General features: G+C 37.4%; 1 protein-coding gene across 1 annotated transcript in view; it reads right to left on the reverse strand.

Moving 5' to 3' along the window:
• Positions 1–847: 847 nt before the first annotated feature.
• The window catches only part of CLNK (cytokine dependent hematopoietic cell linker), a 52,980-nt gene continuing 29,561 nt past the window's right edge, over positions 848–24,266 (reverse strand). Inside the window, exons 8-19 of the mRNA XM_042811483.1 lie at positions 24,122–24,167; positions 21,652–21,680; positions 21,301–21,320; positions 19,730–19,858; positions 16,981–17,008; positions 14,910–14,928; positions 13,682–13,751; positions 12,631–12,671; positions 8,173–8,306; positions 7,734–7,811; positions 5,678–5,833; positions 848–1,389 (exon numbers count right to left, since the gene is read on the reverse strand). Coding sequence (XP_042667417.1) covers positions 1,243–1,389; positions 5,678–5,833; positions 7,734–7,811; positions 8,173–8,306; positions 12,631–12,671; positions 13,682–13,751; positions 14,910–14,928; positions 16,981–17,008; positions 19,730–19,858; positions 21,301–21,320; positions 21,652–21,680; positions 24,122–24,167 — 897 coding nt within the window. The 3' untranslated portion in view covers positions 848–1,242. The remainder of the gene's footprint in view (positions 1,390–5,677; positions 5,834–7,733; positions 7,812–8,172; positions 8,307–12,630; positions 12,672–13,681; positions 13,752–14,909; positions 14,929–16,980; positions 17,009–19,729; positions 19,859–21,300; positions 21,321–21,651; positions 21,681–24,121; positions 24,168–24,266) is intronic.

The raw sequence follows: 24,266 nt of genomic DNA on the forward strand, positions 1-24,266 counted from the left end.
TTATGTCATGCCTCATTTCCTTTTTGAGTTCTGCTAAACTCAGCAGAACTCTGATGGTTAGATAGTGTCATGTCAAAATAGTTTCCTCCAAGTTTGATAGTCCCAGTGGTTTGAGAGAAGTAAGTACAATGAATGTTCTTTTGTGTTATGATGCAGCGTGGAGAAATGAAAAGGTTGCAAGGAAGTCAGCAACCAACTGCTCTGATTAGTTTGGTTCCAGTTTGTGCCACTGCACAGCACTGTGCATCATAAGTTGGGTTGGAATCTCATGGTCTGGGCTTTAATGTTTTAATTCTTCCAATTACCCAGTCAAAGTGAGAAAAGATGTTCATTGATGCTTACAGTCAGTACTTTCACATTCATGGTGAAACTTTCCAAAACTTAAATTGTATGAATAGATATTGCATTTTTTGCTGGAAAAATACTTCACCATTTCGTCTGCTTTAATACATTCTGGAACATTTTTAGGTAAGTTGGAAACTTTTCTACTGTTTCTGCCGATGGTTTTTTATCTATATCCTTGCACGTGGTAAGACTTTGAAGGGGCTATTTCTTTAATGGTCCTAATGTGTGTGTTTGAGCATTCAAATGTGGAATACAAATAGTTGCTGCTTGAGCTAAAGGTTATATGTTAAGCAATAGACCTTTCGTCATTAAAGGTGTCCTTAGGATTTGGTCCAATACTTTGGATCATCAGCTGACACCCATTGATTTCAGTGGCTGCCAAGCAGGGATTTTTATTGTGCAGATACACACACATACAGGATTAAAGTGTTAAACAGCGAATACCCAAATAGCGTCTTACGTGTATTTTACGTATATTTATAAGGAAAGAATACACTTTTTTAATTCAGAATATTTTATTGGGTTTTGCTACTGAATGAGCTTCAGTGACACTCAAGTAAGCAAGACTGAGTTTGATTTTCATCTTGTGTTAGGTACAAAGCAAGATAAGCAAATTGCTCAACCGTTGTCAGAGTATCAGGAGTCAGTCTCTTAATGCTTGTATGTGAGTTAATACAATGACATATGCTTTACCTGTGTCCTCAGTTTTGTTACATCTTCTAGATAAAAACATATTGCAGGAATTCAAAATTAGAGCTATAATACAAGTTGGAGAGAAGATGTAGTAGAACATACAGAAGTCTTTGTAATACGGAGAGCTGATCACTCAAAGGTTAACCTGGCTTCTTACACATTTAAATAATTGTTCTATTTATATTTATTCAAAAGTTGGTGAAGTTAAGGTAAGATGCGTCTTTTGCACAGCTTTAATGGATGTGTAAGGTAGCATTGTACTCTTTGAGCTCCTGTTTTATCCTTTCCATCAATGAGTGTGATGGGAACATATTTATAGAAGTCAATTATATCTTTCACAGAATTAAATTTCTGAGGGAAAAAGAAAAAATGAAATTAGTGGTCAAAAAATCTAACTGATACATATCTCTGTCTATAAAATCAAAACAATAGCTATTGACAGTGTTGGAAATAGGCAATATTTTGAATAAAATTATGATCAGACTATCATAAGACAAAAAGCACCTCATTTATTGTTTTTGTTGCACATGATTAAAGAACAGCTGTCTGCTTGGAGCAAAAAGGGAGCATGTCTAACCCTGGGAACACAGTATCACTTGTGAAAGTTTGTAATGGCAGGTGCAATGATAATTTTTTGATCTTTTCACTAAAATTTTACCTTGTCAAAGATAACATTTAGTTAGTAGTACAGGAAACATTGCTAGTTTTCTATCCTTTGATTTATTTTTTTTTTTTTTCCCCCCAATGCTCAGTTTACCAAGTAAGTGAATATAAAATCCCTTTAAAGGACAGTTTTAGTTTTATTCACTGGTGTTGGAAACAATGACATCCTTTAATCCTGTTCTTAAAATGATGGCTTTGTTCAAGGTCCTTAAACTGAGTCAAACTGGAACTGAAAGCTGCCCTCACCTGCCCTACTGGTGAAACTCCATCCTTGATTCTGCCATTCTGATGGTTCGCAATCCTTTACGTTTCTACTTTTCAGGCAGTGTTGTAGTCATCATCCTATGTCTTTCAGTTTAAGTAGTACACCTCTCTCTGTATACCTTCTAAACTTTTGCACATGAAACAAATTTGACTTCTAATTTTAACTCTGGAGGTAAGTGATTGATTTTTACTATCACCATTACAAAATTCATCTTGAATTCATGGGTTCACAATAACAATGATTGTTATTAAATTGCTACAACTGTACACAACAATGTAAGTAAACTATTAGTTTATTACTTTGAAAGAAATGCTTATTATATCACATCTGCTCTATTTACAGTCATATTGTATGCATGGTGATATCTCTTGGAAATCACTGTCACTTCCACCTCATCCACACCCAGTTTAGAGCAAGAGGATTGGGTGTCATTTGGTGTAACTGCTCTTGTAGTATTTTATGACAAAAGTTATTCTGCTTCAAAGAACATGAGCTAATTATTGTTTTTTTTTTTTTTTCATGTTTACTTGTATAGTTTTTTTCCATTTAGCATTTTTCCATTTTTTGTTGTGAAGAGATTTAAACATGAGCAAAGGTTTGAGTTGTTTAGCTCTGTCATGGGGACTGTGTTCATCAAGACCAGTAGTGTTACACCTATCTGTGGATCTTTAATAAAGAAAACAAACTGGCTGGAGGGGGGTGGAGGGGGAGGGGGGGTGGGAAGTAAATGATGTTCAGAACAGCAATTTTGAATGTAAGTACTTAAATTTCATATTAAATGTCCCACTTGTGGATCTGATCTTTGCAGCCTTTTGTGATTTGATCTGGAGCAAGCTTAGTACAATGTAAGAAATCTGGCTACGTTGCTAGTAAAAGATGCTAACAATTAAAATTGTTTTTTGTCATCTTTGCTTGTATTCATTCCTGCTGGATGCTAACTTATCTGCAAGGAATTTCGGTAAAGTGCTTCTGATCACCATTACATTGGCATAGAAGTAAAAACATTCTAAAATAAAAATCTGATAATCAGAGAATTATTTTCTACCTTACAGGCCCCTTATAAAGGGCTATAAGAGCAGAGGGGCATTAAGAGCTAGTGATGCTCTTCTGGAAGTTGAATTCAGTGTGTTGTCAAAAAAATAAATAAATAAATAAATAAAAAATCACGATACAAAATGTAACCTGTATGTGAAAAATCCAGAGGGGAAAAACTTGAGTATTTATATTCAGTGTCTAAGAATACAAGCTTTCAGTGAATGGAAATAGACTAAACGTGCTGCAGAATATCAGTAAGACGGAACCTTCTTCACGACATAAAAATCATGTGAGCACTGAGGTACTGGCACAGGCTGCCCCAGGAGCTGTATATGCCCCATCCCTGAGGGTGTTCAAGGCCATGTTGGATGGGGTCCTGAGCAGCCTGATCTGGTGGTTGGCAACCTTGCCCACAGCACGAGGTTGGAACTGGATGTTCTTTAAGGTCCCTTCCAACCCAAGCCATTCTATGATTAACTGTATACTTCAAATCCTTGTTCTCAGATTGCAGTTTTCCAATTTTAGTTTCAGTCCAGACCCACTGTTCAAGATGCTCTCTTTTCTGTGCATAAGATGAAACAAACAAGAGAGTCATTCGTTATGGTATTTCCTGAGATGGTGAGATTGTGCTCTGCTTCCTTTTAGTTTAGTAAAAATCCCTTCCCCCCAGTTGGTTTTTATATTCATGTAATTTTTTAGTTCCCTTAATTGTCAAGTCTGCTCAAATGACAAACGGATTGCATTTTTATCTTTATTCCATAGTATACTATATTTCAGTTTCATTCAGTTTTTTTAAATCCCTTGTTTCTAATCTGAGGCTTTTTCATCTGGGCAGTTACAGGAAGACTGAACAACATAAAAGTCATGGAAAGCTAAACTCTCAGTCTCTTAATTTATAATAAAACTCCAGGAAGTTATCTGTGAGGCTCAGTTCAGAACCGTAGACAGTATTTCACAGCAGACTGCACTGCAGTATGCCGCAGTAATGGTACCAGCAGTACAATTTATTCTGACCTCCTGCCTCCCAAACTGTTTGTGTACAGTAAAGATTTTGGTTTATTATTCATTATTAAAGCGATCTTGCTGAAAAACAACTTGCTAGTTAACTTGCATCTCATATGCCTGAAAGCTCGTGATTTCTCCCGTGATTTCCATGAAGGGTTGAACTGTAAATCTTGGACCTGTTAAATGACTGAAATTAGTTTGGGTAGGTTTTGAATTCAGATCTTTGTTAGCTTTTGACTTGTCTGGACACGTCTGGTGAGGATGGAGTTAATTTCCTTCATAGCAGGTCGTGTGGTGCAGTGTTTTTAGATGGTAACACGCGGATGCTTTAGCTCCTGCTGACCAGTAGATAGCGTCAAGGCTTTGTGTTTCTCACTCCATCCCCCACGCAATGAATAGATCAGTGGGTGAGCAAGACGCTGAGAGAACGCGAGGGGCAGATGACCTGGGCTAACCGGCGGGGTATTCTGTGCTGTGTGATGTCATATTCAGCAATAAAAACGGGCGTGGATGGGGTGTAAGGAGCTGAGCCAGCTTTTCTTCGGCTCACCCATGGGAGGTGCTGAGTGATTGCTTTTGCATCACTTCCTTTGTGTGTTTTTTTTTTCTCTTCCGCTTCTCCTTTGTTTCTTAAAATACTTTTATCTTGATCTTTGGCTTGTTTTGCCTTTACTCTTCCTTTCCTTTTCCCCCATGCCATGTGGTGTTTGGCTGCAGAATGACTTTTAAAAGTACTAACATGTATAAGAAGGATGTAACTGAAGATTCAGCTATGTGGGCTTTACCATTTCACCTTATTGGGATATGTTTATTTACATATCTAACAACCTTTGTAGCGGTTTCTTGTTCTGCTTTTCTGTGTAGCTGAATTTAATGCTCAGCTGAGTAATTTTTTATTTTTTCTTTATCACATCTTTATAAGATGACTGTTTAGTTTTTTTCTTGTGTATAAGACATGCAGATAGAGTTTTTGATACTTAAGCACGTAGACAAGAACTAGTTTCATCATATAATTGAATATAATTGAGTTTAGCTGTGAAAAAACACTACTAATGTAAAGGAATTGCTGACTGAAAGTTAACCATCTTTGAAAGACTGATTAGAGGGGAAAATAACACTCCTACATTTTTTTCATGGCTTCTGAATATCCATGACTGCTTTTGTCCTCTTTCTTAATTTCTTTTTAATATTGATTTACAGTTTGTTATATGAGTGACAGATGATTAGAGAATCTGGCTATGCACTAATAACAGCAGCAGGCCAAGCTGTCAGATATACGGAGTTGTATATCTTCTAATATTTCTGCTTATCTTAAATATACCAGACTACAAAATAAGCTACAGTGATAGGTAGAACAATACATACCTGGAAAGGGAGGACTTTTCTCCTTTACTTTGCAGGTGTTAGAGTAGGTAGAAAAATCAGAAGTACTTAGGAAACGTCTATGTTGTTTTAAATCAGAGCATGTTATGTGAAATTTGATTTTAAATTATTAACTTGAGGTTTCTTGAAACACTGAGATGCAATTCAAATGCCAGTATTGTAAAACAAACTTTAATGAAGCATAGCAAGTATGTTATATGAGAAGTTTGTAACTGTCTTTGATGTTAAGAACTTGTATAGTGTGACACAGAAGCAGTAGACTAAAACATAAGCAGGGATTTTACTTACATCGTCTCCTCTGAGCCCTGTTCCCAGTGCATACTGTTGACTGTCTTCCAGAAAACGTACTTTAATGTTGTATACTCTTCTTCCATAATAGACAACCAAAACATATGGTTCGGTGTTTGATTTCTTTGAACAATCTCTAATCAAGAAAGTCTCATCCTGTATAACACAAATTATTGTAGCAGTTATACTGTACACTGCGGTAAAAAGTATAACATTTACCCGTAACTGCTGTTTGGATTAAAATCGTGCAGAATTAGTTAATTGTAACAGTGCGATACTGTACAGTTGGAAGAAAAACTATTTTTTAAATGAAATTTAATGTAAAAAAAAAGCAATGTAAAAAAGTATTTTCTTTATATGTAATTCAGCTCTGTGTTAGTAATTTCCATAAGTCGTAAATAATTTGCCAACAGTTTGCTTGATAACAGTGAAGAATCATGTGCTGCCATATTGTACATTGTTAAGCTGTGTCATACTCTAGTAAATGATCTTAAAGTGAAAATGGGATATTGAAAGTCAAGTTGCTTAAAAGAGAGGAGTTAATGAGTGACTAAGTAGGAAGAGAGTAAAGGCATTATAATTCATTGGTTTTCTATTTGCTTTCAAAGACAGTGTATGGATGAAACAGCTGTTTATGATATGGTCTTTTAATGCTTGATATGACCTTAGAGTTCTAAATTGTAGAGAGTCTTACTCTGATCTAATACATATTTACACTGTTGGGGTAATCTCGAAGCGTAATACAACTTTTACACAATTGTTACAACAATTTCAATTGTAGTGAGTTTCTCTTAGAACGTGGAATAATAAAATGGTACCCACAAAATGTAACAGTGAGAACTAATATTGCTAATAACAGAGAAATAATATTGAAAGGTAGTTTCGGCCATTTACAGGTGTGTTTGGAGCTGACACCCCTGCAGAATCTGTCAACAGGCAGTTCATAGTCATAAGTTCAGTATGTAGGTAAACATTTGCATGACTGCAAATGTTTTAGCAATTTCACTCAGCACAGTGAGGCCCCTCATGTGCCTAAGGAGTTCATGAACCTAAATGTTATCTAGAAAATGTTTCAGATTCTGTGATCTGTCTAACTAGGTCATTCTTGTAGAAAGAAAAATGTTAACAGTGATGGAATGAAGACATCCCCATATTATTTCATGCAAGCAATTTTGTATCATGCCAACATGATATTTCTCATTTATGCAGTAGAAGTGCAGAGGAAAGGAAAATAAAACGTCAGCTTTTCAAAATTACTATTTCTTTAATTTATTGCACTGAGTGGGTATTCACATATATGGTTCCATATTTTTATCTGTGAGAGTGTTAGAGAATACAATTAAAAAAAAAAAATCAACAAAGCTAAGAATTTCAGAGAATTCCAATCATTACCCAAGTTTTAGGTTTTGCGTGAATAATAACAAATTAATGTCACTTTAGTAGGAGCTGCAGGAGTTGCTGACCAGAACTGCCAACTGCGCCAGCAGTACTGAACTTTTTTTTTTCTTTTTTTTTAAGGATATGCAGTAAATGGGGAAACCAAGAGATAATATCAATCAAGGAATGCTGTTAATAATGTTAGTGTATCTGATTCTGTGCTTGCTGAAATCAGTAGTAAAGCTCATGGAAATGTCTATGTTTGTGACATGCATGTTCTGTAGAATTTCTTTCTGGTGGATCTGGTGTATCTGCCCTTCACCTTCTGCCTCCAGCAGCATTGTGCTCACCCTGCTCCCTTCAGGCTGTGCCTTTCAAAGCTGGAAATTAACAATGACTGCAAAACAGCAAGTTAAGCATAAAAGCACCCGCTGTTATGACAAGAAGTTAATTAAAAAGTAAAATTGTGTCCTTAACCTCATCAGTAATGTCTGATGCGTTCATCAGTGGACGAGTTGGTAGTATATATATGTTGGCAACATTTTAAACTCTGTATTATACATCAAAGTTAGTATGGATTATATGGCTAATTTACAAAAAAACCTGAGCTGCTCTGGACAGTTTTGGGATGTTTTCTCTAAAAGTTTACACCATGAGTTTCAGGATAAATTGTACTCACAGTGTTCTCCTCCAGCAGTGCTGCCTCCGCTTCGTGGCGATCGCATTCTCCCACATACCATTCATATTTGTTTAAGTCCTTAATTTTAAGACATAATAATCATATATATAGAAATGAACCACAGCTGCAGAAGCAAATGTCAGTAAAAACAGATTATATCTAATTCGCATTTAAAGCAACTTTATGGCAGTTTATTAAAATAATCATAATGCATCTATATCATGAAATCATTTTGGAAAATCTGTTTCAAAATAAACATCTAAATTGTTATCAGCTCATGCTGGATTGTTTTCGGGCGTGTTGAAAGCTCATGGATTTCAGGCTATTTAATTTCTTAGAGAAATGTTTTCAGTAGGCAGCATTTCTTAGATGTGTGCATGCTATAGACTGATAATCCTGTTTTCTAAAAATCCTTTCCATTAAGTAAAGTATTCTTTACCTTTTGGGTGGGTTGGGCAATATATTCCATTTCCTCTTTTACAAGTGAATGTTTCGGTTTATTTTCACATGCTGTGTAGCGTATGGGAGGCGGTGACCTCTTGACTGACACATTCTCTGCATTTACAGTGGACCCTGTGAAAATAAATGTAGAAGGAAAAGAATTGTATTGCTTTTAGTTTGATCTTAATTTTACTCTATGAATTTTATACAATGGAATAGTGTTTGTGGTTTGGTAACCTTTGAAATTTAGAACTGTTTGTTATGATGGCCCTTAGGTCAGCATAGGCAGCAGCAATGATATCAGATTCATGCCTCAAGAAATATAATGTTTTCTGATGATCTTTAAGGTCTCTTCCAACCTGAGCAATCCTATCATTCTATGAGCATAGCGAAATATTAAATATAAATTATTAATAAAATATCAAATATTACGTAGCATAATTAATGGGGGACGTATATGTTCATATGTAATTCTGCTCTGCTTTTACCCATCTGAGGATGTTCAGACAGATGAAAAATGTCTTCCCAAAGCAAGCGATCTGTAGTCTGTATGTTTAATGCTGCCTTCAGCAGAGTATCACCTGGGATCTGTGCAAGCGTGCAAGGCAAGGTGGGAGCATCAAGTGTGGGGTGATGTGGGAAAGCTTGGACTGACTGAGGCAGGTGAGGCTGCAGAGGAAACAACCTTAGAAAAGATTCCAGGTGTATGGTTAGGATGCATTTTGCAGATGCACACCATGAGAAGAAAATGGTTAATTCTGGCATAAAAGCCTATCCTGCCTTACAACAGAAGGCCTTTCTGTTTCTTACATGCAGCGCTATTTGGAGAAATGACTTAATGACTGTTGTAAATGAGAAGAATGTAATAATTGATGGCTTCCATCTTTTCCTTCTGGTTTGTGTCATAAGAGATAGCACTGCTTGCCAAAATGATATTCTTATTTATTGTTCATGTTTTATCAGTATATTATTCTTCTACCTATACATAAAATATGATAGCATATGAAGGGAGTTCAGAAACTTTTTCATACAGAACAGTAATAATTGTAATTGTTTCACGTTTTCGTGTTGTATGTACCATGTTCTGGTTTACAGCACCATTACACTTGTCTCTAAGTCTGTAAACAATGTCCACTGATGTCAGTAAGAAAAAAGCAATGTTTTTTACATATTGATTCACATTCAGAGGGCAATTGATCTGCTCAGAAATGAAATTATGAGCCGATTGTGTAAAGGGTTTGGAGCCAAGCATCTACATTTTCTTTCTGTGATCAGATTGAATTGTTAAAGTCCTTATATGCTGCTATTAGGTTTATTATACCTTGAAGCTGTCATTTGTATTCACATTTCATTTTTTTGTGACTGTCCCCACATACTTTATTTTTAAAAGAGACTTCACGGTTAGTTCTACATTTGTGATATGTTCTGTAGAATTTCTTTCTGGTGTATCTTAAATTGTAGGGTGAGAAGTGGATGGAGATGCTCACCAAGAAATTAAAGAACGGTTACATTTTTTGCAGGTAATAATTTGTTTTTAGCAACAAAAACTAAAAATATCAGTGTGAAACAAATATGTGCTTACATATGGTTAAAAAAAAATAAGGTTTTTGCATATATCTAATAAAATCAATACTGTATTTATGAAATATTTTTTAAATTTCAAATGTGGACTTTAAAGAAAATTGTAGGATAGCAGGGGGGTATGGGCACTTGTTTGTTCTGTCCCTGTTGCTTCACAAGGGCAGTGTTTGTACAGAGGGAAAAGGAGTTGTGCCTGACTGAATGACCAAGAGGAGCAGTGGAAGTTTCTGAACCTGAAATTGGTACAGGGCACTTAGGAAAAAGAATCAATATCAGTATGCAGAAGAGAGGAATGAGAGGCTATTGAGAACAGCTGGAAACAGAGGTAAAGGGAGGTTTTTAGTAGATGTGCAGGGAGGGGAACAGATGGAGTTGTGCTGCCAGAGCGGCTAACGTGTCAGGAGATAGAAGTGGCTCAGTGCAGGGCCACCACCATTGTAGAGCTGGAGCTTGTCACAGGAAGCTGAGGGAGGTGGGCATCTTTGACCTGGGACTAGCTGAGGTTGAGGTAAATCCTACTTCGAACAAATGATAGGGCCTTTACGTGCTTCCTGGTTGTAGTGGAAATGCTAAGTCATGGCTTGAGCCAGTGATTGAGCACCTGGTAGGAAGGCAGGGCCAACCCAGGGGAGCTCAGGTGCATGCAATGAACCTGATGACTAGAAGGGGGTAGAGCCAGAATCCACCCCTTCCCAGACTTCATTTAAGGGTTGGCAGTGGGGGCAAGGATGTTTGGGTGGAGGATCCCTGCATGTCTGAGGCCTTCTAAAGGTAAGCAGATCCTTTCCTTTGCTTCTGTGTCTACAGCTCTGCATTTTGGCTTATCCTCACTTGCTGCAACCTGGGACTTTGCTACCCTGCTATTGTTGCTGTGCTTTCCATCACTTTATAGTGTTGCACTGGTATTTATCTACTTACAGCATAAATTCAGATTACGCAATTCAGGCTGTCAGAATAGCTTGAAAGCTTCTGTTTTTGATAGGGCATTTGCAGAGGCAGTTGAGGGAGAGTATGAAAGTACGGTAAGTGCTGACAATGATAGCAGGAGGTTAACCTGCACAGATGTGCCTGATTGCCTCTGAGTCCCCAAAATCCCTGGGTCTCCCAGGGCATGAGCTCTCAAAGAGTTGCTTTTAAAAAACAAAATACAGTATGGGTGAACCCAACTGGTGTACTTCAAATGACGTTTGACAGTAGTAGCAACAAAAAAAAAACACGAAACAACAAACCAAACAAAAAAACACCCAAAGCAAAACAAAAAGGATCATATTATTTATACGTACTCCTTCTACAGTATACATCTTCGTCATTCAATTTCATAATGAAAGGCCAATATTTGAGAGAATTTCCCTTCTAGCATCTTTTCATCATATATTTGTGCAAAAAATAAATAAAAATTGCAGAGCACAATCATAAGTTTTTTCTTTTGCTTGCATAATTCTTACCATAAAGTTGGGTTAATGAATGATTTTTGGTTTTGAGAAGCCTGTAGGCAGATGCTGTTTGTTTAAATCTTATTTACTTCCTTTATGAAAATGCTTTTTAAAGCAATGGAAAGTATGTTGATAAGGAGAGATGAAACATAGAAATTTGGGGCCAAAAGGATTAAATAAAAAGAAGCTTTTTATTTATTTATTTATTTAGTAGAGATAGGTTAGCATGCAGCAGGTCCAATGAGATGCAACAGCAAAAAGCTAACACCTCTTTTAAGGATGTTTGTGGAAATATCATCTTCGAGAATAAGGAGACAGAGTGGAGAAACCATTCCTGGGCACATGTAGCTCAGGGAATTGCAGACAGCACAGGGACAATGACGGGAGTGACATTGCCATGGTTACCGGACACACCACCCCAGGGGCTGGGGCTGGGCACAACCATCACTGCTGGCTCCCAAGCCTGTTTGTTACTTCACAGAATGCTATGCAGTTCAGTGAGTCATCTATTTCTAGCCATAATATGCTGACAGAACTGTCCCATAATGCTACCTGCAAGTCCCTCCCTCTAGGAATCTGCAGAATTCCCAAAGCAGTTTTCACAAAGAAAAGATCCATGCGTTCACTTAAAGTAATAAAAAAAATAGCAGCTGATGAATAACATCCTCAACATCTGCAGCTTCCAGTCAGCTGACCACAGCTCTGACTGAGGAGGAAGCCTGTGCTGCTTAGTGCCCTTTCTTCATATCTCTTTGCTTGTCCAGCTATTTGTATTCTGCTCCCATCCCCATCATTGTTCAGCAGCTCGTCCCAATTTCCTTGTTTTCCTGAGATCCCAGCTGAGGCATTTCTGAACTTGAGCCATGCACACAGTATGGCCAGTAAGTTCTATTGGTTCTTATTGATTATGCCATTGTTTTGTTTTGTCTTTTTAAAACAAAACAAAAACAATCAGTCCCCTTGTGCTGGGACTTCTGGAGTGATTAAAGGCCTGGAGCATCTTCCATATGAGGAAAGGCTGAGATATGTATCTAAAATGCAGGAGTCAAGGTAATAGGGGTGGATCCTGATGGGTAGCAAGCAGCAATAGAAAAGGGATAATGAGTGGAAACTGGAACATGAGAATTCCAATACTAATCCAAGGAATAACTTTACTGACAGAGTGATGGAGCACTGGAATAGGCTGCCCACAGTGACTGTGGAGTCTCCTCCTCTGGAGACTGTGAGCCCTGCTGCAGGGAACTGCTTTAGCAGGAGGTTGGACTCAATTATCTGTGTATGTCCCTTCCAGCTCCTATGATTCTGTGACTATGTGCATCAAAAATGCCCAGTGCAGACACACACACACAGACCCGTAGAGCTGGTGCTTAAAGTGTCACCATAACTGTGATTAGCATTTCTCCATTCCTGGTTTAGTTTTCAAAGTGATCTCTGGTTCTTACCTGAGCTGCAAACGTTTTTGGAGCTCTGCGTGTATTGAAAGCTAGGAGAAAGCAATGAAAGGAATGTCAGAAAAATATTTCTCTCAGTGGCAATTGATTAAGAGTAAGATCACAGAGCAATGTACAGCTGTGCTGCCCCAAAATATTCTTTAATCCTTCAACACATTGATGTTTTATACACCTCTGGTTTCAGGTGGTGATTTTGTGTTTAACAGTTTTTGGCTGATTTATCTTCCATTGATTTCTATTAATTTCTCCAGCCACTTTTTGAAGTTACATACCTTTTTTGACCCTGGCAAGTCTTTGCAAGATTTTCATGTTATATTATGATGTTTTGTGGCAGTATTATTTAGAACTGGGAAGTACAGTGGTCAGATAACTTCTCAGAGCCACTGGTATAGTACTAGGGGTCTTTTGTGCTGCCACGTCTACTACAGGTAATTATTTTATCTTGGAGAAGTACTATTGTCATCAAGAAGGATAGATGAGAGGTTCTGTTCAATCATTCTGCTGCATTTGTCTACTTAAGGAGGGCATTAAATCATAGACACGTTTCCTATACTTTATCCTATACTTTTATATTTTATTGAGTGGTTTGGGAGGGGTGTCGTGGATTTAGATCGAATAACACATTTACAAAAGATTTATGTAAGCTAAAAAAGTAGGAGAATTGTAGCAGATTTCTATAGAATGGTAATTGGCCTTAAGAAGGCCGTGCATGTATTCTTCATATATGAAAATAGAAAATAGAATGTAGTGGAAATGCTGAGGCTGGAGGTGGAAGAGTGACTTCATATGGTATGTTTAACACTCTTTCTTGAAAACTTAGGCAAAAATATAATACAGTAGTATGCTAATAAAGATAACAATTCAAGCATAGCCTGAAAGAACTTCCAGAGGATGGTTACTCTTGTGCTTTAGGTAAAAACATAGTGTGTCACTCCATGGCATCAAGAAGTGTTATAATCCTGCTTTTATTACGTAGTGAAGTAAAATTTTTTAGCTGCAGAAAATGTAGGTCTTGAAGCTTCTAGTATAATGAAATTCTTACCTGGTTTTAGGAAGATACTTTGCTTTATACTGTTGATCTTGTACAATCAATTCAAGTTTCTTTTTTGTATCTGTGTCAATTAATAAAACGTGTAAGAATTTATTATTTCCTCTTATGTGTAACTTTAACAGTATTTAGCAACTACTATGAAAAAGAATTAACCAAGCTCATATATGAGGGGAAGCAGTTCAATGGAGAAATAGGCTACAATTAGCTTAATTTAAATCAGTCAACTCATTATTTCCCTGAGAAACATTATTGTAGTACTGAATGTTACATGGTGATGCTGAGCATCACAGGTTTTGCTGGTAATGTATATAATTAACAGAATGGTAAAGAACAGAATGCTATACTGGAAATGTATGGAGAGTTTATAAATCCCTTTTGCAGAGTGGGACAGATAATGAATTATCAATGCAGTCAGTACTGTTTCTACCTGAAAATCAGGAAACTGCACCTTAATTCACAAAATGAACTGGTTGCCAGAAGAAATTATGAACTCATTGACAGGGAGGTGTAAACAGCATCATGATTAATTAGCCTGTGTCTGTCTTTGAGGTGTTGTCAAGTAGGAAAAAAATATATATTTTTTTCCTGGACCTTCAAGCATACATACAAACTGAGTGACATAAGGTGTTCTTTCAAAAGCTTTGTGTGCATTTAAAGAATTTATGTATTTGTTAAGCACTATTTTAAAACAAAACCAAGCCACCACCCATTGTTTTATTTGTAGCTTCCAAAAATCTTTCTTTCAAAATTCTCAGCCTCACATCTCTCAGGAGAGAGTCAAGATGGAGAGAAAGGAGATGATGTATTGGCAGATTAGAATTGTGCCTGGTTTTTTAACCTTTCAGGATATTCCTCTCTCATATTTTTAAGGTTCCAATATTATTTTTTTTTCCCCTAGGACCTTAAGAATTTGATTTGCCTGGAATGAGTATGTTGCTTGGCTTCCCCGGATAGGTGTAGCAAATGTTGAGTTAAATTCCTTTTTCTGCTCAACTCCCACAAGTGTACAGATCAGTCTAAATCTCTCTGTTCTCAGCAGATGTATATCAATGGGATGTCTAATACTAGTTTGAATATAGGGCCAGACAGATCCTATATAGCAGGATATATGTCAGTTTCCTTTACTGATTACCTCAGATGGAGTTTTAATGATAGAATACTTTGGTCTTGTAATACAAAAGAAAGAAAACAAAATAATATTGTATAATTAAATACTAACCTTTATCTCTTCCAGATGCCTATATAAAATGATAACGCAGTAAATATTTTTCTTTTAATTGCCAACTTGAATTACCACAACAAATCCAAATATCTTTTCAATTTAAAACATTTTATAGACATTCAACTATGAGTACCTGATCACTTTGTCAGAAATTCAGGCTGAATTCTCATCTCAGTCCACTGGCAACAATGAGAAATGAATGTTCAGGGGTATAAATGAACATAGGGTTTATCACAATGATTGCCATTTCATGATTGCTTTTGCACGTCAGTTTAACTAACAATATGGTTCCTCATCGATTTGGTATGAAATAAAGAGATTTTGATTGACTGGAGACACTCTATCCGAAGATTAAAATCAGTCATTTCTTTTCAGAGTCCTTAGCTGATAGTGTAATTACTTTTGCTGTCCTGGCAGATACTTCATTCAAAATCACTGTGTGGGGAGTCTAAATACAGCATACTATATTACAAAGAAATGAATGACAGATAGGTATCTAGAGACCAGAGTTTGGTGCATTTTCACCATATTTCTGTAGTATTTTGATTCACATGGGAATGGTAACTATTTTGGTTTCTAATTTGTTAGAAGAATATAATTCACAAATATTAAAGAGAAGGGTTTTTTTGCTCTGTGTAGATGTTGCTTCTTTAGTCTTCCCAAAAACTTATCTTCCCGTTAATGTTTTTGCATTTCTTAGAAATTAGTTTGACCATTCAGGTTGGAAGGGATCTGGGCAAGTATCTAGACCAAACTTCTATTCAAAGCACAAGATGGTTGGTGAAGTCAGAGGTTTGCTCACCTCAGTGTTACAGAAATCCAGAACATAGTCTTCGTTGCTTCCCTGGGTCACCTATTCCAGCATCCTCATAGTTACCCTCTTAATTTTTTTGTTTTCCTTTTTTCTAGTTTTCCCCTCTCAATCACCCTGACCGGCAGTTTGGTGTTCAAGAACTTGGCAAGGGTGCATCTCATCTTCTCCTCTAGATTGTGCTGAAACTATTTATATCTTAGGAGAAATATGAATGGGAGGTGAACCCATTCAAATCCAATTTTATTGTCTTTTCTGTGTTATGAGATATACAGTATTCCTCCTTAAGATGTAGCCTATGAGCTTATTAGGAGCTGCAGTATTTGCACAGCTGTATTGCGACCAGCCAGAAATATTAATTACAGATGTAAGATGTTTATTGTTCTTGCGAGTGTTTTTTATTTGGTTTCTGTAATGAATCAGTATCTGGGACATGGCAAAGCTTTTGTGTTAAAATATTATCTTTCTTGGTAATATTGTTTGGCTTTAAATGTGAATTACAATATTGCAATCAAAGCATGTTTTTAATAACCTCTCAAAGCATAGGAGTTTCAGACCATCACAGGAGTGAGGTTCTGGGACAGCCCTCTGGTTGGGACTGTGCAGAATTAAAATTCAAATCATTTTGAAGTTAGACTAGCTTATAGGTTTGTGATACGGCATCTGTGTTAGTAAATGGCTGTATTTAGTTGGTGTAGAGGTTCCTTTATTTCCTGTTCTCCCTTGCAGTGAGATAAAAAGAACGTTATAGCAGTGTATTATGCCTTTAAGTGAGTTCATGGCTTTGTGTCTCAGTTTCTGCCCTCTGTCCATAGGCTGCTTAGAGGTGTGGGCGGTGAGGGAGAGCTTTCTGTTGGCAGCCTCTGTTGGAAAGGAGAGCCCAGAGATTCTTCTTTAGCATTACTGGCCTTGAAAGCACTCAAGTGACTCTCCATTTTGCACAGCTTTCATAGACATCTGCAGCATTTGGCACTGATGAGATGCACTTTTATTTGGCTACTTGGGAAGGTTGCTTAACACTGTGAGTGCTTTTATGTCTGTAAGGAACTTCAGGATCTTAACTGTCATTCACAGCACAGCAGTTTTGAAAGTACTATATACATAAAGATATATTTATGACCGAAAATAATTTGGTTATTATAGTGTTTTTACCTACCAGGCTAAGTCATGACTGAAATACTGTTATATCGGAAGTTGTGCAGCCCTGAAAAGTGTATGGTTTTGGCAGCAATAATATATACAAAGATGATTACTTACTTCATTCAGGTCTCTAAAAGATAGATGCCTGGAAAAGAAAGAATTATATGTAAAAATTTCATTATCATAAAATAAAAATGACTGGGAACTTAAATACTTTAGTTACATCATTCCTGAAAATTAACAGCCCTTGGCATTTTATTACTGCTATAGAAATTCAGAGGCTGGTTATTTTTTGACATAAATTATTTGCAGGAAAAGGTTATAGACTTCCATAAAGAAGAACAGCATCCACAGTATTAATTATGGCAAATGAGAGAAGTCCCATTTAGGATTTATTCTGAGAGGAGAAGAGATATGAACAGTTATAAGCTTTATTCTGTATCCTGCGTCTTATTCTAAAAGTATTATTACAAACTTTAAAGTCAAGTAGAAGCAGTGTTTTTTTTTTTTTTTTTTTTTTTTTAAAGACTGAGGATTTTCAAAAATGAAACATTTACAGTGGCAGAAAGTGTAGATAAAAGGAGATGCAAACCAGGAACTCAAGACCCAAGCTGGTAAAGAGAAGTGGAGAATGCTCCTTCTGGTCCCAAATCAAGTTGGTAGTTAGGCATTTTTATGCTGTATTCTGATATGCCTGGTCAACAAGGATACCTTTCCATCCTCAGAGGGGATCACCAGAAAATATTCTGCCCCTCAAAAGGGACAGCATATCAAATCTGACCTATTTTATTGGATGTCCGAAGTTTGATGAACACATATAACGTGTATTTCATAATAAAAGAGATTGAGGTCTAGATTTTAGAAGGTTTTTAGGAACATAAGATATGGATAAGCACCTGGTAATTTTCCAAAGGCTCCAGGCTTCTGAAAGTTCAGTGATTTACTAAATCATTCAAAGAGAATGCAAAAGGAACAAAGTGTATGAAAAGCCCTGGGAGTTATGTTTCAAGACTTCTTCAGTGAGGAGGGGTCTCTTTTTACCTGTGCTGAAAACATAAGCATGGTGTGTTAAAAAACAAGAGATTTGGGATCTGTTGGAGGGAGATTTCTGCAAGGGTAGAAGAAAGGAGAGGACATGTTTCAGGTTTGGATAGATGCTTTTGTGTTAACCTGCGATTTGTTAGCTTGGTCTCTGAGGTCATTTTATGACAAGCAGAAGACTCTGCTTAGAATGTTGGGTGCCTAGTAAAGTTAAGCTGCAGTCCCTACATGTGTTTTCTCCCTACCAAGCTATGACTGGATTGGTGATGGGTGACAAGTATTTCGAGTGAAGTGCTTATGTGGGAAATATGCAAAGTGCCTTCCCAGATCATGTGTGGTCTTAGTCTGTGCTGCCCCTCTCCTACCTCTGAGACTGAAAAATCTGTTACAATTCACATATCTATGCTTTAGAAAAATTTTGGTATTTATAACTGCAATGTGGAATCTTGTGGTTATGATTTTTTTTCTGCCTCCTTTCACTTCTAGAATAAGAAATTACTTGCATTTATATTAAAGAGTTTGGCTTTGTAATAGGACCTTTCAAGTCCAAGTGCTTTGCATACTGATGCTGGCAAGTGCAGCCTGTAGTAGTTCTCACAGCATTCGATTTATGTGCTGCCCTACCAAGGGGAGGGATCAGCCATGGGATTTGGAACTTCTCAATTATAGGTCAGGTCATACATCTGAATATGAAGCTACTTCATATTAATAAAATGTCTTAACAACCAACAGCTTTAACCTAATCCATGAAAGAATTTAAGTGCCATTCAGGAAAAATAAAGCATACTCAGAGCTAGCTCTTTAAGTATATACTTGAAGTAAATTTCTTCATGGATTTGCAAGTTGTTGTTTTTTTTTTTTTTTTTTTTTTTCTCCTCATGGGATTTGTACTATAGGACTCTGGTGACCTTTGTAAAAATGAAGTGAAATTCCACCTCGATGAACTGAAATTGAATGTATTTGCAGAAGGTTGGGTAGAACTGACATGGCTCAGTTGTGCCCAAAATTCTGGCTGCAAAAGGTTTTCAGAGAGGCACTGTGCATTATATCCAACTGCCCCTGGATGTGTATCAGTTCTGTTCTCAGCATGTCCACCGCCTGCCTCATTTATGTACATATATTTTGGTCACATGGGAGTGCACGTGTATCTGTCTACAGGGCAGTGAGCAGCACACATTCATTTTCATGTAGCTCAATATATTATATGAAAATAGTCAGTCTCGTAACACATGCTCTATCATGAACACAACTGCTGGACTCAGCCTCTATCCATGCTCTCCAAATGCTGTATGACCATGTGTGTTGTATGACGTAGGAGAAGCTGGGGGGATTTTGGCCTAAAAGATTGTGGCAGCTGGAGCAAGATTTCTGGCTACAGATTTATCATCTCTTTTGCTGAATGTAATATCCTTGGGATATGAAGGTATTTCTGTATCTCTCTGGTACAGTCAGGGTATTTCCCCATACTTGGCTTTCCATTACCAGCTGTGCTGAGCAAATGCAATTACTTTTACTTAGAAGTGATTGCCAAACCTCTAAATATGAGTGGAAAAAAAAAATAGGACTTTAATCAAAGTGTTCATGAGAGTTCCACCTACTTTTCCACTCCTTTACTTCTTTACCATTATTTTGGCAGTTTTTTTCTTTAAGAAATGCTGGTATCATATTATGCTAAATACCACTTCTCTTGATTATTCACAGCTGTCTAAAGAATCAACAGCTATTTTCTTAAGTATAGGCAGAAGTGCGATGGAGAAGTCTGGTGGTTTTGACAGGGAGAGTGTTTTGATTCTCAGGAAATTAGCATGAATAAATGTAGCAGTACCTTGTGGGCTTTGCTGATACTGGAGAAGTATGAGACTGGCTGGGTGTTTCCCTGGTGTGGAGGACATGGCTGCTTATCTTCGGTGCTGGAGGAAGTGGATGATACTGTTTTGGCAGTGTCTTCAGAGGCCTGAAAGAGCCAAGGGAGAATTGGAAGAACTTTTAGGGAATGAAGGAGGTGCAAAGACTGCGTTGTAAGTGCAAGCGCAAAAGGGAAAACGCTGGGATTTTCCAAGAGTATTTCAATGTATTTGTGCTGAGCTTGATTCAATAGCAATAATAATTTTAGATAATGTTCTACATTTGCAAGAATGTGCTGTACTGTGTTCTATGCTACTTAGCACTGCTTTCACGCTCTTCTCCAGTACATGCCAGCTCTTCAGTGCTGATATCTCTGGGTGGGTAAGGCCCAGCTGGGAAATGCCCTCCAGCTTAAGTAATATAGAATCATAGAACGGTTTGGGTTGGAAGGAACCTTTAAGATCATCTAATTTCAATCCCCCTGCTATAGGTGGGGACGCCTCCCTCTAGACCAGGATGCTCACAATTCCATCCAGCCTGGCCTTTAACATGTCTGGGGTGGAAGTGTTGACAACCTCTCTGGACAAACTGTTCCAGTGTCTTCCCACCCTCACAGTAAAGAATTTCTTCCTGATATCTTGACTAAATCTACCCTCTTCCAGATTAAAGTCATTTTCTTGCAGTGTTCAAGAGGCGTCTGGATGATGTGCTGCATGATATGGTTTAGTGCTAGTGGTGGCAATGGTGATGAGGAGACGGTTGGACTAGATGATGTTATAGGTCATTTCCAACCTTGTGATTCTATGATTTTCTTGTCCTGTCACAATATGCCCTTATAAAAAGTCCCTCCCCTGCTTTCCTGTAGGCCCCTTCAAGTACTGGAAGGCTGCTACAAGGTTCCCCTAAAGCCTTCTCTCCAGGCTGAAAAGTCCCAACTCTCTCAGCCTGTCCTGACAGGAGAGGTGCTCCAGCACCCTCTGATGAACTCTGTGGCCCTCCCCTGGACCTGCTCCAACACCTCAATGTCATTCTTGTGTTGGGGGCTCCAGAACTGGAATGTTCTATTGTTCCGATCATATTTTAAACCTGCTTACATATCCTACTGCGTTCAATACAGGCATTGAGGAATAAACTTAGCAGTTTGGGATTACCTTTCTAAATTGTTTTATTTGTAGCAACTACAATTGTTTGGGAGTGGGAAAAAAAAAACATTAAAAAATGTTTGCTTTTTTTTGTTGGCATATGATAGAAAAAATTTTTCATACATGTTCATGGAATAGAACTTGGTCTGTCTACTGTGGGGAGTAAATAACTGCAGTTGATTTCTATTAACATGATTTGAACTTATTTAAGAAAAAAAAAAAAAGCAGAAAGATTTAAAAAACAGTGGAGATTATATGGTATTGTGAGTAGAATCTAAGGAAATTAGATAAATGAAGAGTTTCCCTGTCCCCGTCCCCCAGCAATTTGTGGCTGCATTGGACCCAATTCCAGATTTCTGGACATCCTATGTTGGGAAAAGCATGAAAGCTATTTCTGAACTGATCTTACCGTGGGGGAGGCAAGGGTTTCTAGAAAAGAAAAAGCAAAAATATGTTTGAGCTTTTCTCCCTTGTTTTACCAGCAGAAATATAAGTAGTTCAGATAAAGCAGGCATCTCTGTGTCAACAGGCAAAGTTTTATGTACTCCACAACACATAACATAGGTTTAAATATGCCTCTTTAAAATCACTGAAGAGTAAAAGATGCCACTGTAAACCATGAATGCAAATTAGTGAGGTAACATAGGCCTGCAGACTTCTCATCCTTCAGTTAGTGCTAGCAAAACTGGAGTGTGCTTTTTAGAAATACATTCCACAGCGTAACAGCCAGTGCAAATGTAATTGGTCAGAGACGGCTTACCTGGAGTCCGTGTGTTTTCACTCTTTCTCCTAAGATAATTATTAATAATTGTTAAATGAGCACTGTCTACATATAGCTTTATCCCAGAATTGTTATTACTGACAGCCCACCCTCACCCACCAGCTCATTGCCACCACATTCATCCTGCAAACATATCCACATCTCCACCATTTTTCCTGCTTCCTAATGGTTGGCATTAATTAACATCAAACTATATGTAGGGGCTGGAAGCTTCAGTGGTTCAGTGAGAGATTGTTTGTGGGAGTGAAGGCTGAGGCTGCTGGAGATGGGGTGAGCGCGCGCTTTGTGTTGGCCAGACTGGGCTCTGAATTTTAACGTAAGCGCAGTGAGTTTTGTTCTGTATTTTATTTTGTCTTTTCTGAGGATGGATTCACAGATAGATTGAAATGCAATTTAAGATTCCTTCTAACAGTTTGTACCTCTCTCCAATTAAATGCTAGACTACGTATACTTAGATAATTGTGGCAATCCTGGAAATATGTACGAACATCCTAAGTAATGTGAAAAATGGTGAAGTAGAGCCTGGATTCCCCCTCAGGTAAGCCATAGCAAATTGCTCTGAACTAAAATAATGGCACCTTAAGTATTTAGCTATTGGAAAAAAAAAGTTTTTGTGCTATTTATGCCATCTGGTGGCAAAGCCGCTTAATAGCACTTTGTATGAGAATAAATGTTAGGATTTTTAACAACAGGGTAGTTACTTAAAAATAATAAATTATCCACAGGCATTATTGGCTCAGGAAGTACTCAAATATATGTGGGCTCCATCCTCAAATTGCAGAATTCAAGTTAGCTGCCTGCACAGTCCTTACTTCATCTCTCTTGATATCAGCACATATCTTGTGCTGGCAGACAAACAATGAAGCCAACTTCAATTCAACATGGAATTTGAGGCTTTATCAAAGCTGGCCAGCTGTCAGATGTACCTATAACATTAATTTCTGCAGATTTTGAAGGTGGCCTGCTCTTATTTCAGCTTTTGTACAAACTATATCACTATTTGCTCACAAGATTCAGTTTTTCATTTTGTGAACTTCATACTGCTTAATTTCTTATAATCTATGGGAATTATTTGGTTCAATCCTTTGAGTATGGAACAAAGAGGAAAAAAACCCCAAACAACCTTATATTGCACGGGATTCTTTGCATTACTTTTCTGGCTTGTCAGATGTCTGAAAATTTACAGTGAACATGGTGATCATATTTTCCTGGGTTGGTAATTGCATTCTTTCTGACCATGGTTTGGATATGGTTCAAAGATTTGAAATGATAAATGAAAAACCATAACTCTCTTTCAAGGTGAATTGAACATCTAATTCTTCAGTTGCTGACATTGTGAGATATTGCTATATCTTAAACATACCAAAAATGTAGAAAAATGTATAGAAATAAAGTGTTTAGAAATATACTTTTAATAGAAACTTATTCTTGATTAAAATTGTAAAGAATTTAATAGTTGCAGACCTCATTAAATTCCTAAGACTCAGACAGCAGCCTGTATGCAATTCAATCACAAGAAACGAAACAGAACAAACAAAAAATGAAAGGCATATTTACAATTCAAAAATGTAGAAATTTGAAGCTAATTTAAAGTTAATGGCAAAGGAGCGGAGAAGCAAATTTACAGCAGGTAATTCTATAGATTTAGTGTGTTCTGAACAGAAGAATATTGTCGGGTAGCTTTTGTAAATATGTTGGTTGCTCTGAAAGTAATGCCTTCTATTTATTTCCGTGGAAATGACATCAGGTACAATGAGCTCAATTTGATAGAGCACATTCTCTTCAAAATACTATTTTGCAACATGCTATCATTAGCTATGCATTTTTTGCTAGCAATGAACAGGAGCCTGCATGCCGTGCACCATCAGAGTGACCTGCTTCTGCTGTTGCCACTGTTGAAACGCACTGCCCACCTCCTCACTGTGCTCACGTTCACTGTTTGGTCTCCATAAATATTCAGCAAGCATTGAGGAATGTCAATGAGTGCCGTTTTTGTCTGCACGGAGGAGTTTGGTGGCACATCTTTTCTTCATGTGCTCTTCAGATGCCATTTTGTTAGACTGCCCCTCTGCTGCCATCGGTCACATGACAACAAAATGTAATGGAATATTGGTGGGAAGGCTCAGCCTCTACTGCCATCCCGACATTTGCCTCTGATGCTGTGGGCTATTATAATAAAACAGGAGGCATTATTTTTGGAGCAGCCCTTATACATTTCTATTGAGAAATTGAGGTTCTGGATTAAAGTATATCTACTTTTTTTAGACAATTACCTTAGTATTGGGTTGTTGAAATAGTGCTTGAAATTTAGCAGCAGGATCATTTGGGAAAGTGGCTGCTGTTCTGAAAACAGTTTTTTCTATCATCTGTAATGTCTACGTATGTATCAAAGCTAAATATGGAAGCTCTGTTTTCTGATTGAACAACTAGATAGACTTTTTAATTATACCTTCAACATTTGACACGCTCCTCGCCTCTAGAGCAGACGCATGTTTCTGTAAATAAAATCAAATAAAGGTGTGATGTTAGGCATCATACTTGAAACTGTAGCTGGTAAAAACAGTGCTATTCTTGACTGAGATGCTGCAAATAGT

The sequence above is a fragment of the Centrocercus urophasianus genome, unplaced genomic scaffold (genome assembly GCF_019232065.1).
Source record: "Centrocercus urophasianus isolate 14NV4802_14NV808 unplaced genomic scaffold, USGS_Curo_1.0 seq_13, whole genome shotgun sequence".
Lineage (NCBI taxonomy): Eukaryota > Metazoa > Chordata > Aves > Galliformes > Phasianidae > Centrocercus > Centrocercus urophasianus.